The sequence below is a fragment of the Pterocles gutturalis genome, unplaced genomic scaffold, assembly GCF_000699245.1.
Source record: "Pterocles gutturalis isolate BGI_N339 unplaced genomic scaffold, ASM69924v1 scaffold36223, whole genome shotgun sequence".
NCBI classification, from domain to species: domain Eukaryota; kingdom Metazoa; phylum Chordata; class Aves; order Pterocliformes; family Pteroclidae; genus Pterocles; species Pterocles gutturalis.
In genome coordinates this window covers 1-12,419 of record NW_010124210.1, presented here as the reverse complement: position 1 = coordinate 12,419, position 12,419 = coordinate 1, and the positions used below count along the sequence as shown (strand labels likewise).

Here is a 12,419-nt window from a genome sequence, read left to right as displayed (position 1 = left end):
CAGATTCAGGAGCATCCAGGTCTGTCTCAAGGATTAAGGCTTGCCCATGGTCAGAGACACCTTGGCCCGAGCCGCATGCTGTCGCCAGCCCTGGAGCCATCCTCAGTCTTCCGATACAGACGGGTAAAGCTGTAAACAAATCCACCTTGAGGGGCCGCTGCTACCCGTGTCCTTCAGGCTGGGCTGCTGTTCCGCTGGGCACCCGCAGAACCAAGGGGGTCCCAGGGGCTGGAGAACAAGCTGTGCTCTACAGCTGGGTGGGCTCGTCCTCGCTGTCGCTGCAGTTTCCACAACAGTCCTGAAGTCAGAAGGGCAAGGAGAGGGAGGAGGGAGAGAGGAGCACAGCAAGCAGAGGGTGAGCACAGTCACACAACCCAACGGCTGCCCCTGGCAGGAGAGGGCCAAGCCCCCCCGGCCCATGCATGGGCGAGCTACATGGAGGTGGGGGTCTGGAGAGGACCCCCAGTCTGCAGAGAAACAGACAAGCTGCATCTAGGGGTTCAGCTCCTGGCAGACAGCCTGGTGAACACACAGCTGACGAGCTCGGAAGCTGGGAGGAAGCAGACTGCAGCCCCCCAGAGACAGCTCAGTGCCAGCACAGACGATCTGCCCCGCTCAGGGCTTGGCCGGCCGCAGAAGCAGCTGAAGCCCTTTTTGCTGGAACAGGAGGGAGTCTGAGCACAGGGCAATACCAAACCCTTCACAGTCACTCAACCCTTCTGTGTGTCCCGGACATCCGAAGACAGGAGTGAAGGGAACTCCCCACAGCCCCCTGGGAGCTGACGGGGCAGGGGCAGCTTCGGCTCAAGCTGAGGGCGAGGCCTCCCCTACGAAGGCAGCGAGAGCGGGGAAGCGGGATTAGTGGCTCAGAGGGCAGTTAGAACAACAAGCAGCTTGTGCTCGGCTGGGAGAAGGGGTTAGGCACTGAAGGATAACACTCCTCTTTCCCAGATCTTGCCATGTCCGCGGGCCACCGGGTATTTCCCTGAGCAGAGCAGCCAGGAGAGACTGCTCACCTCTGGAAAGAGAAAACACGTGGCAAATCACAGCTCAGCCCCTGCCACAGTGCCCATCCTCTGGCAGGTCCTGCCTGCCTTGGGAAGGGCTGGGGATCCCAGCCCAGAGCTGGCTCTGGCTGGGGCAGCCCACTGAGCAGTGACACACCGCTCAGAGCTCGTCGGGGAAGCAGGAGTCAGCACAGGGTGGCTGAGAGTGGGTCCAGAGCCAACCACGCTTGAGTCCCACAGCTGTAAGCAGCTGCTGAGAGGCAGCAGCCCAGACTTTGCCAGTCCTGGAAAGAAGGCAAAGACTGTTCTGGGCAGAGGAGACAGGCAGACAAGCAAGCCCACAGCAGCTGCAAGACGTTTCCGTTCTCCTCATCCCTCGAAAGCACTGCTCTCTCTGCCTGCTCGTGGTCTGGCAGAAACGCTCTGGGGAGCCCAGGAGCCCACATAGCCCATACCAAGAGCAAGTTCTTCTTCAGGGATGGTGTAATTCATGGAGGAAGGGAGCAGACTTGCTATTTTAGTGCCTTCAACAACATCCTTCTGCCTGTGTGACTGAAGCATGTTTAGCCAAGACACTCCATCCCAGCCCCTTTGACGTGCAGCAGCATGGGGAGCACCAGCCAGGCAAGGGCTGGCTCCCTGCAGCCTTGTGTGGGTCCCCAGAGAGCCCTGGGGTCCAGCCGCCCAGCACATGGGGAGGCTCTGTCTCCTGCCCCTTCATGCCCACCTCCCTGCCAGATCTGCCTGGCACAGGTGGGAGAGGGCTTAACGCTGCTGGCAGAGTTTCTGGGGAGGAAACACTGGGCAAACACTCTTACCTGTCTGCTGAATAAGCGCTGGAGTAACCCTTTTTTGGGCTGTGGAGAAGGCTGCCCTTTCCAGTCCAGGTCTGGGGGCACTATGCCATCTGTGCTAAAGACATTCAGCTCCTTAAAACACTCCGTCTCGATCATCTGGAAGAGGACAAAGATGGCTGCAGTGATTGCCACACAAAGCCCATCACTGCGGGCCCAGCAGAGCACGAGCCGCAGGGACAGCACAAACCCCGTGGGACGCTGCACTCTGCCACGCTGGGCCCGAGCAGGAGCGAAGACCCATTCTGCAAACCCACCTCATTCTGCCAAGGAATGGGCACGCTTCCCGTAGCAAACTTCTGGTAGAAGTCATTGTCCGTGGGCTCCAGCTCCACCCCTTTCACGGTGGAGAACTGCTCGATGTCCAGAACATCCTTGCAGTAGATGGCCTGGGGCTAAACAGCACAAGGACTGCTCTAATGCTAGGCTCCATGAAGATGCCACCATCTCAAACAACCGGAGCTCATGGCCAAGCCTAGGCCCTCTCCCTGCAGCCTAGAGCTTGCTTGACCTCTGTTCTGCCAGGCTCCAGAAACAGGAGGGAGAGGGATGGGCACCATCTCCTCAGGTGAGCCACCCCTCAGCTCCAGCACCAGTGATTGAAGAGGTCAGGAAACCAACAGACACTTACATCTGGCTTGAAGGGGGGGTCCAACATGCCAGCTTCCAGCCTCCTGAAGTTGAGGTGCTTGAAGAGAGGGTGCTCCTTCACTTCCTTGGCCCCAGCTCCTCGGCACCCCAGGCGCTCCAGAGGGTCTTTGCACAGGAGCTGCAACACAAAGGAAATCAGTGCCTGTGGTGGAGGGTGCTTCAGGCAGGAGCAGCCCTGAGGTTGGCTGGGCTCCTGAAGTATGTCTCTAGGGATGGCTCAAGCCTGTTAGGCAGATGGAGAGAGAGGAATTAAGGCTCTCTGGACCCTCCTGTGCTGCCTTATCAGATACAAGGGAACCTGGCTGCCACTAGCACCTCTACAGGGAGCAGCCCCAATATTCTCCCGCTGAATGCAAAGAGGCGGTGGGAGTGAAGGGACAGGGATGCACACTCGTACCATGGTGCAGAGAGAGCGGGCGCAGGGTGAGAACTTCTCCGAGTACTCCTCCTGCACTTCCTTCACCAGCCGCTCCACCTCCTCCCGCTTGATCTTCTTCTTGCGCTGCTGGAAGGGGGACTGTCCCTCAATCATCTCGTACACCAGGCAGCCCAGAGCCCACCAGTCCGGGCTGAACGTGTAGCGCTCGTTCTTCACCACCTCCGGAGCTACACAGGAGCAGGGGTGAAGGACGTGTGAGGGCAGGGAGTGCACGTGTGCAGTAAGGGAACACTTTTGGATTAAACTAGAGCCACTTACCCATGTAGCCAACTGTCCCCACCCGGCCCTTGATTGTTTGGCCCTCTGGCACATGCACAGCTAGCCCCAGGTCTGAGATACGGATGTGACCTGCACAGAGGAGGGGGCAAGTTAACAGGACAAGGTCAAGGGACAATGTTTGAAACTGCCAAGAACACAGAGCAACCCTGGTTCAAGCAGACAAAGAGAGGAGGACCCAGGCCTGGGGCTTCTCTTGACCTGTCACTCACCATGGTCATCCAGCAATATGTTCTCTGGCTTCAGGTCCCTGGGAAGGAAGAGACTTGATTAGCAAGAAGCTCACTGTCAAAGTAAAGGACACAAGGAACAGCGACATCTGAAGAAGTCACACATAAGCAGCAGAGGGATGCAACGTCCCTGTCTTGGGCACACAGATAACCTTCCCCCTCACTCCCTACCCTGGAGTTAGCCCTGCAAGCCCCCTCCTCCTGACCAGAGAGGCAGGTCATGACAATCTTCAGCCTTCCGTAAGGAATCTGAGCCCGTGGCCCATTCTCTCTTTGCAGGTGCAGAGCTCACTACGGGGCAGGCCGTGCAAGAGAGAAGGAACAGAGGTTTCTCCTGCTTACCCTGCTTCAGGGCAAGGCACAGGGCAGGAACAGAAGGGATGTTCTGGCCCATGTGGAGCCACACTGTCCCTAACACTGCATCACACAACCCAATGAGCACAGTTACACAATCAGTTTGTTCTCCCTGCTGCCCAGCTCTCATTCTGGAGTGTATTGGGCAGCCTGGGGCAGCCTACCCTCCTTTGTTCTAGTGTCAATACTGCCCGGGGAGTTAAGCACCCAAGTACCTGCCCCGAGGCATTCACAGCATGATCACATCCTGTTCTTGGCGATCATTTACTAGCACGAGGAAGCCAAGCTAAGCTCTCTCATTTCTCCCATGAGATTTCTCTTTCTGATCCCTTCTCACCCAGCTCTGTGCTGCTTTCAAGCCTGAGCTTATTTGCTTGAGCAGACAGACCCAGCTGCGCTGGTAAGAGCAGCAGGAACCCTCTTGCTTCTGCAGCCCGTACAAGGTCTCCCCGTAGGGGCCAGGCAGCACGCACCTGTACACTATCCTCTCCTGGTGCAAGTCCTCGAGGCCACAGCAGATCTCGGCAGCATAGAAAGCCGCCCGGGGCTCCTCGAAGCCGGCCTCTCCCATGTGGTAGATATGGAACTTGAGGTCCCCTCCATTCATGAGGGTCAGCACTAGGCAGAGAGCATCTTTAGTTTCATATGCATAGGCTAAGCTCACCTGCAATTCAGGGCAGAAAGGCTGTTAGAAGACACAGCTGGAAGAGGGAGGTGCCCATGCTCTGATGGGCACTTTGTCACCCAAGCAGCCACTCACGGGCAGCAGGACTGAGCCTTTGCCAGCAGAGGAGGCAGAGGGGGGACTGCGCAAACCCAGGGAGGACCATGGAAGTGCCCAGCAGCCCCTGCACACCCCCAGCTTCCCTCAGGCAGGGAGGACACTATTTCCTGGAGCCAGAATTGTTCCCCTCCAGGGCAAGCAGCACCCAACAGTGACCCCAGGGCAGCACTGGATGAATCCTCCGAAAGGGGAGGTTTCAGGCTGTCCACACCTCAGTGCAGCCAGGGAGAGAGCTCCCCTCCACAGAGCTCAGGGCTAGGCTTCTGCCCATTTGGCTGTCTGGAGACAGCTCTCACTGCTTTCTTCTGCTCCAGAGGTTAAGAAGGTGCCTGGCAGACCAGATTGCTGTTTGGGCCTGACTTTGGGGGCATTTAGATCATCTTGTGGAGGCAGCAGGAGATCCTGCCAGACCCTAGCTTTGTGAGAGATCTGCAGCCACCAGGACCCTACCCATGAGGCCTGCTCCCGCCTCTCCACACTGGTTAAGGAGCACAGAGGTGCTGGGCCGGCTGGTTGGAGGAAGAATCAACCACCACAGCGAAGTGAGAGCAATTCCTATGTACTTACTACAAACCTACTGTTCACTTTTTCCAGGATCTGTTTCTCATTCAGGGCCATGGCCTCTCCCTTCCGCTTTTTGATCCGTTTCTTCTCCAGCTTCTTGCAGGCGTACATCTTCCCCGTGGCACGCACTTGGCAGGCACAAACCTGGAGGGGGGACAAGGCTCAGCACCCTCCCGCTGCCGCTTCCAAGCTGGGGGTCTTGGTGCTGCTCTCAGGAAGGGGCACAGGAAGGCAAAGATGCCCCTGCCCCTGCCTCACTCTGAGGTCAGCAAGAAGCCTGTTGTCAAAGCAAGGACACAGGGAGCAGTGACATCTCCAGATGTCACAGATAGGCAGCAGAGGGCTGTGATGCCTCTGCCACCTGCAGCAGCACCATGGCTGGTGACAGGAAGACAGAAGGCCACTCCAGAACCAGAAGGAAGCCTGACAGTGACAGTTTTCAGGAGGACAGTTTCCTCTGCCTAGACACCAGGAACAGACCTGACTCTGTCCCAGAAGCAGTGTAAACCACAGGGCACATGCTACTGACCCTGCGCAACACCTCCCACACCTCCAGTGCCCGGCGAGAGGGAGCCCCTGCCCCTCGGGAGGAACTGACAGACCATGCAATGGCCAGAGCCCAGCAGTGCCCAGCGCAGAGACCCCCAGCCCCCCCATCCAGAGGAGAACCTGCCTGCAGGGACTGGAGCGGCTTCTTGCACCCTGATGGACAACCTAGGCCCGTATCTGGCAGCAGGCAACACTGGCTGCCTGGTACCCTGAATGCAGACGAAATGCTGGTCACTCACCTCCCCAAAACCGCCCTTGCCCAGCACACGGTACTGGCGGAAAGTGTTTTTGGTCACTGGCTGCCTGTAAGGCAAAGGAAACTGGAATGAGATGGGAGCAGGGACAGAGCAGGGCCTGAAGCCCAAACCACCCCCATGCCCTGGCCTGAGAGACTCTGGCTCGCCCCAAAACCCCTGCTCAAGCAGACTTCGCTTCCTTGCGAGGCAAGCAACGCTGGGGCAGCCAGTAGAGGCTGATGGTGACAGTGAAGGGCCCTGAAGGAGAGCAAGAGCAAAGGCCAGGCCCTTGTCTCGCACCAGGGCCCAGCATGGGAAGGAGCTCAAGGGACCCCTCAGGCAGCCCATGCGAGCAGGGTGCAGGTGTCCCAGAGGTGCCAGTGAGCGTTACCGTTCCAGCCATTTCCACTGCAGGAAGCGGTTGAAGTACAAGCTGTCGAGGTAGTCGGCAAAGGGAGCCACGCTCAGGTAGTCATGGATAAGCCTAGGAGAGAGCAGAGCCAGCAAGGGTCCTGAGAGCTGATCACAGCTGTGGAAAAGGTTGGCGGTCCAAGGAAAGAGGAGGTGAGTAGACCCCAGAGCCCCATCACTTTGCCATCCCCTCACCCAGCCCAGCGCTATATCACCCACGCAGCCCTGGCCCAGAAAGCCCGTCCTCTGTGCTAAGCCTGATGCAAAAGGAAGGTGCGTTGGAGGTAACGCTGTGATGAACACAGCACCCTGCGACCAGGCTGGCACTGCTCATTGTGGCTTCTCAGCACCAGCCTGGGCTGTGGGACAAAGGGGGACGATGGGGCGCTTTGCAATTGCCCCTCTGCTCACAGGGCAAATGTGCACACAAGGCTGTAATCAGCTGCTGAAAGCTGCTAGCAGTGTTCAGCACCAGGCGCTGAGTTGTTCCCTTTCAGATGAATATCCAGCATGAACGGGCCACAGGGGATGCTGCTCGAGAGAGCTAACTGCCTTGGAGACTGGTGCCAGGGCTGCCCAGCAGAGTAAAGAGCCTTAGACATAGTGTCTAGACTGGAAACATGCATCAAGGAGAAGCGGACAGGCTCTTCCCCTTTCAGAGCTTGCCAGGAGCAGGCAGGGCCCAGCCCGGAGGCTCTGCATTCAGCCAGCGACACTGGTTACCACACACAGAGCTAACGCTCCCCTGAAGACTGCAGCAAACCTGTTGCCACAGCCCTGCGCTCGATTAGGCAACGTGCTCCAGCTACTGTTTGGGGAGGGGTGGAAGCCGTAAGCCTGGTTTGCCTAACAGCTTCCGCTTCGCATCCGGAGCCGGGACCTCAGCCACTGCGATGGGAACAGAAGTGACCTTAGATCTCTGCAGCAACAGCCAGCGTAACCTAACCACAACAGCCACATCTGCGGCCAGCGGGAGAGGACAGCTGGCACCGGGACTGCATCTGTCAGCTCTGCTCTACGGGTGCCTGCGAGATGCTGGCACAAGACTAGGAACAGCATGGCCAGATTCTGAGGCTCGCTGAAACGGGGTCTTCCCAAGTGGCAACTCAGACCCATGGCAAACTGAGAGGAGCGACAGAGGTTTCTGCAGCAGGTTGTGGCTCCCAGAGCCCATGGGAGCTCTTTGCATTTGCTTTCCTGTAGCTGTGCTGCAAACCACTAGCCCCAAACTCCCCAGGCCCCAGCCGCAGCACCAGCCCTTGCTCTCCTGAAGGAAGGGACCAGGAGGGACAAGGTGAGTTGGCTGCAGCATCTGCAGGCCCCAGCCCTCCGACTTACTTAGTGGATTCCTTGAAGAGCTCCTTGGAAGGTTCCTGCTCCAGCCTCTCACAACAGGCGTCCACCAGCTGTGAGGGGACTTCAGGCACATGATCATCACTCTGGGGACAAAGGGATGGAGTCAGACATAGGGAGCAGAGCACAAGGATCTTCCCAGGAAGGATAAGCCCACAGTAAGAGCACACAGGCGTCCGTCTGCTTTAGGGCCAGTGGGAAAACCAGCAACGGTCGCTTGTGAGGTGGTGGGGTGGCTCCATACTGCCCTCACCATCCTACCCAGCACGTTCGCTGTGGCAAGACATGCGCAATGACAGCTGTCAGCTTTCCAACTGCTCTACTGTTGCAGGCAGCAAGGACAACACTCTTACTCACGTTTGGCTTCAAGTACTTTTCAATCAGATGCTGCCCGCATTCCTTCCGCTTCTCATCTGGAGCCACTTCGTACCCTGCCTGCACAGAGCAAACAGCATGAGGAGCAGGTCCAGCCAGGAGCCGAGCCCTGCTACTGGCAACAGCTGCTGAGCAGCAACACCCTCTGCCCAAGGTTTCCCATGCTTTCCTGGAAAACCAGATCTCCAGCAAACAGCTCCCTAAGCAAAGGCCCAGCCCTGTCTCGGAGAAACTGCAACTCACGAGTTTTTCCTTCAGGAAAACCCTCCGTGCCCAGAAGTACCTGGCAACTGCCGGAGCACCCAAGGCCAACTGGTCTGTTCCCAGGGTGCCAAGAACATCCCTGCCTCCCCCAACAGGCTTTGCTCTTACCACGGCATCCAGGAACTTGACACAGCGCGACAGCTCAGGTCGTGTCTCACAGAACTGCCGAAAGAGCATGTGCCCGATGGGCTGCTTCTCACACAGGCTGTGGTAGTCCCGCTCTGCAAATGTGGAGAAGACCACTCACTGCCAGCCCCCGGGGAGCAGCCACAGCCCACCCCCAGCACAGGTGGCAGGGGAGAGGCTTGTGACTCTTCAGCTCACAGTTCCCACCAGCCTGAGACTCCCTGGAGAGTGAAATGCACCCAACGGGGACAAGAGGCATGACCAAGCTTTGACGTTCCCCTATGGAAGATGCTCTTCCCTGAAAGAGGTTTGACCAGCCGTTCTGTACAGCCTGCCCCTCTTGTTTCTAGCAAGATATTTCAGTGTATCCTGCTTGCCTGGAGGCTCTCTTCTCAAACCTCTCCCCAGGAGGTTGACCGACTACTCCAGACACACAACTTTGCTTGGAACATGAGGAACACACCGAGCTTATCTCGAGGCAGATGGTCCAGGCCAAGAGTAGCTCTGATGACTCTTACAAATCACTTGTATTCCCAAAGCCCCTGCTGGAAGCAGCAACATCAAAATATGGGGCACCATTTCCTGTAGACCCCCCCACTCCATGGGACAGCCACTCGCTGTACATCAACTCCTGCTGCCCTCCGGAGCTCGGCCTCCCTGCTGATTCCTCCTACCCCTCTCGGAAGTCTGGCAGCCCAGGCACAAATCCCTGTCCAGAGCACTTCCAGTTCTCTGCTTTTTTCCTCTCTTTCCACTCATAAGGCCCTGTGTAGAACAGATTTCTATTACAGCCACTGCTGCCAAGGGCCGTGGGCTGGCTGGGGTGCAGATGTGCAGCCGTCCCTCGGCTCGAGGGGACCTTCCAGCACTCCTGGCACTGGGTACTGCTGGCCTCCGGCTTCCCCTCCCCGTGCAGCAGTTTCTCCCGAGGAAGCTGCGGCTTCCTGAGGGTGCACGAGAGCGCAGAGACAGCGGGGCTGTGGTGGGGGAGGAGGCTGCCTTGCCAGCTCCGCTGCACTGGCTGGTTTCCTTGTGTCTGCAGGGGAAGGAGTTCCCTTCAGCTGGGGAGGACGAGAGCTCGCTGCCGGGGAGATCAGAAGCTTCCGGCTACCCTCGCCGCTGCCCAGGCTCACACGAGGTTGCTCCCTGTGATCAGGGCACACAAAGCTTAATTCTGCAGCAGGAAACCAGCCTACCATGCCCACAGTCCTGCCAAGCCTCTGGCAAAGGAAAGAAATGCCTTTCTAGCAGGCTGCGAGGGGAAGACGAAACCACTCCAGCCAAAGGGTGACCCAGGCACAAGGAACGGGGCTGTCGTTCCCGGAGGGAAACCAGGTGAGGTGGCTGCCACCTGGGCCAGAAGCACTCCTCGTGTGCCTCCCCAAGGGGAAGTGGGGACACCGGTGGTGACAGCCAGCTGCTGGAAGGGGCTTGCCTCCCAAAGCATCACCAGGTCACTGTCCTGGACAGTGGGACAGCAGAGACAGACAGACCACTAGCACTCACCACTGGCAAACCGGCAGCACACCAAAGGTGAAGGTCAGTGCTGGAAAACATGTCACGACACCCACAGAATGGCGGCTGCAGGCAGAGGATGGGCATCAGCTGAGGGAAAGCTGTGCTGAGGGCACACAGATCAGAGAAGGAGATGGGTTGGGATGGCCAAGATGGGAGCTGCAGGGAGAGCCCACGCCAGAGTGTGTTCAGTGCCCCGGACCCACTCCAGAGGCAGTCTGCAGCCAAACCACAGCCAGAGTCTCCACCTGACTGCAGTCAGCTGCGAAGCTGGCCCTGGGAGGTGGTGCATGGTGTGCACAGCAGCACAACCAGGCTGCTGCGAGCCTGGAGGTTACAGTGTGGATGACTGAGGTCGAATTATTCCAAATGCTACAGTCCCACGTGCCCTCAAAGGGAGCCACTCCTCTCCTTGGGGCTGCCAGGACCTGGAAAACCTGGGTGGGGTGGAATTGGGGACTGGAGCTGCAGAAACCTCCCAAACCCACTCAGCCCAGCAACATCTGTTCTGAAACAAGGCCAGCGCTGTGCCACTCTCCAGCTGGCAGCTGAATCCAGAGTGACAACTTAAGCTCTCCCCTTCCCAGGAAACAGAGCATTCCCACCCTGCATGCCCAAAACAACTTCACGTGATCTCAGGACCCAGCCTGCTGCACAAACAATATTAAAACCATGAAGAGTACAAAGTGCAGTATTAGAATGCTAGGCCAAGCCCTGCCCAACTGCACAATTCTCATCCATACCGCACAGCAAGAGCCCAGTTTTGCCCAAGTAAAGCTGCCGCATTAGCGTTAGAAGCCGAGGTCTGCAGGGCAGGGCTGAATCCCAGCCAGGGAGTCCAGAAGGCATTAGCTGGACCTTCATTATTTACTCAAAGGCACCCCAGAGCAATGCTCCAAAGCTCTGCAACACTGAGCAGGTCTGTTTACATAGAGAAGGGTGCGTATCTCTGGTGAAGCTCATCAGTCTGGAAGGCGTGTGGGTACATCAACAGACACTATCTGGTGCACGCTGCACAGCTGTGATGTACCTACCCATCGTTTCTTCCCTACATCCCAAGCTCCAAGTGACCCTGTCCGGGTTTTGGCTGACACATGCCCCGTTATACGTCCCTGACCCCCGTGGGACTCAACTGCCTTCACGTGCACCCAACACCCACACGCTCACCCACCGGCCCCGCTCCGGAGCAGAGCCCGGGTGCTGTTCAGCTCCTGCCGGCTGCCACGTCTCACCGAGGGTTTGTCGAAGATCCTCGCAGAGGCTGATGTGGGGGAACTGCAGCATCTGGCGCCATTTCTTACTCTTGCCTTTCCGGTTTCCACCACCACCTGCAGGACACACAAGATCGTACCATGAGTTATGAAGCAAGGACATCCGACTGCAGCCTAACCTTGCCAGGAGCCAAGAAGAGACACCCTTTGTCCATTTACACGAGCAAGCCCAGGCAAGGAAAACAAGACCGAAGCAGTACCACCGTCTCCTGGTTGGTGGAATGAAAGCACTAGAACCTCCAACTACCAGAGGAAAGGGATGGACCAGCCACGCTGTCTGCTGAACAAAGTGCCAACCAAGAACATGAAGACCTTTCACCTGGACATCTCCGTGACTTGTTATTTAAGTTTGGAGCACCAGGGCAGAGGCAGGAGTGCCTAAAGCCACAGGTTACTCTATGCCTACACAAGAGTTCCTGGCTCCCAGGCCTGTCCTCAGGACCTCTGCATAACTAAGGACCTCTCCAGGCCAAGCCTTGCTTGGTGTGAAGCTCTTCCTGCTGTAGTAATGATGTTCATGCCACCTACTCATTCCAGACTGATTGCTTACTCCAGGGAGCGGCTCTCAGAGAGAGGACATGAAGCTGGGAGACAGGAATTCCTGCTCTAATCCTGGCTCCACAGACAGCTCACTGCATCGCCCGGGGCTCATCACTTCAGTTTCCCACCTGTGAAGTGGGGACACTCCCACCTTTCTCCAGAGATAAGCCAGCCTCAGAGAAGCGAGATCCCAGAACCAGATATTATTCCAGCTTCAGTTGCTGGAGTAAATGCCCAGTGCTGTAGGACAGGGTGGGAAAGCTTCTAGATAGACCAAAAAATTTACATCATAGCAAGCACTAAGTACTGAAATACCAACTGCTGGGACCAGCCAGCCTCCAGGGATCGCCTGCCCTCCTGCTCGGTGCCAACACACACACAATCTCCCACCTCCCTTTGGAAATACATTAAACCGCCCTGAGCTGGGCCAAAGGCACGGCTTTCTGAAATCAGGGGGGTTGAACACCATTTATCAGCTCTTGAGAAACCCTCTCATAACACTTTCCTCCACTGTGGATGCATTTCAGCCCCTGATCTGAGACAGCCCCCAGACATCCAGCACTGCAGGAGGCCTGGGCTGGGCAGGCAGGTGGGACGGGGCCATCGCAGCCGGCCTTCCG

General features: G+C 57.5%; 1 protein-coding gene across 1 annotated transcript; it reads right to left on the bottom strand.

The window, feature by feature from the left end:
- Window positions 1–247: 247 nt before the first annotated feature.
- On the bottom strand, window positions 248–11,314 carry GRK6 (G protein-coupled receptor kinase 6). Its single transcript, XM_010078202.1, has 15 exons — window positions 11,221–11,314; window positions 8,456–8,568; window positions 8,066–8,143; window positions 7,694–7,794; window positions 6,336–6,428; window positions 5,948–6,011; window positions 5,163–5,303; window positions 4,285–4,475; window positions 3,440–3,477; window positions 3,210–3,299; window positions 2,910–3,118; window positions 2,493–2,630; window positions 2,119–2,256; window positions 1,826–1,960; window positions 248–298 (listed from the first exon to the last, which is right to left on the bottom strand). The coding sequence occupies exons 1-15, from the start codon at window positions 11,270–11,272 to the stop codon at window positions 248–250; spliced, it is 1,632 nt and encodes a 543-aa protein (XP_010076504.1). The 5' UTR covers window positions 11,273–11,314.
- Between the last annotated feature and the right edge of the window lie 1,105 nt (window positions 11,315–12,419).

Coding starts and splice junctions, on each gene's coding strand:
- GRK6 (XM_010078202.1), bottom strand. CDS start 11,272: ATGCTGCAGTTCCCCCACATCAGCCTCTGCGAGGATCTTCGACAAACC. Junction 8,569..11,220: donor GGATCTTCGACAAACCCTCG/GTGAGACGTGGC, acceptor CCACATTTGCAG/AGCGGGACTACCACAGCCTG. Junction 6,012..6,335: donor CAGTGGAAATGGCTGGAACG/GTAACGCTCACT, acceptor TTTGCCTTACAG/GCAGCCAGTGACCAAAAACA.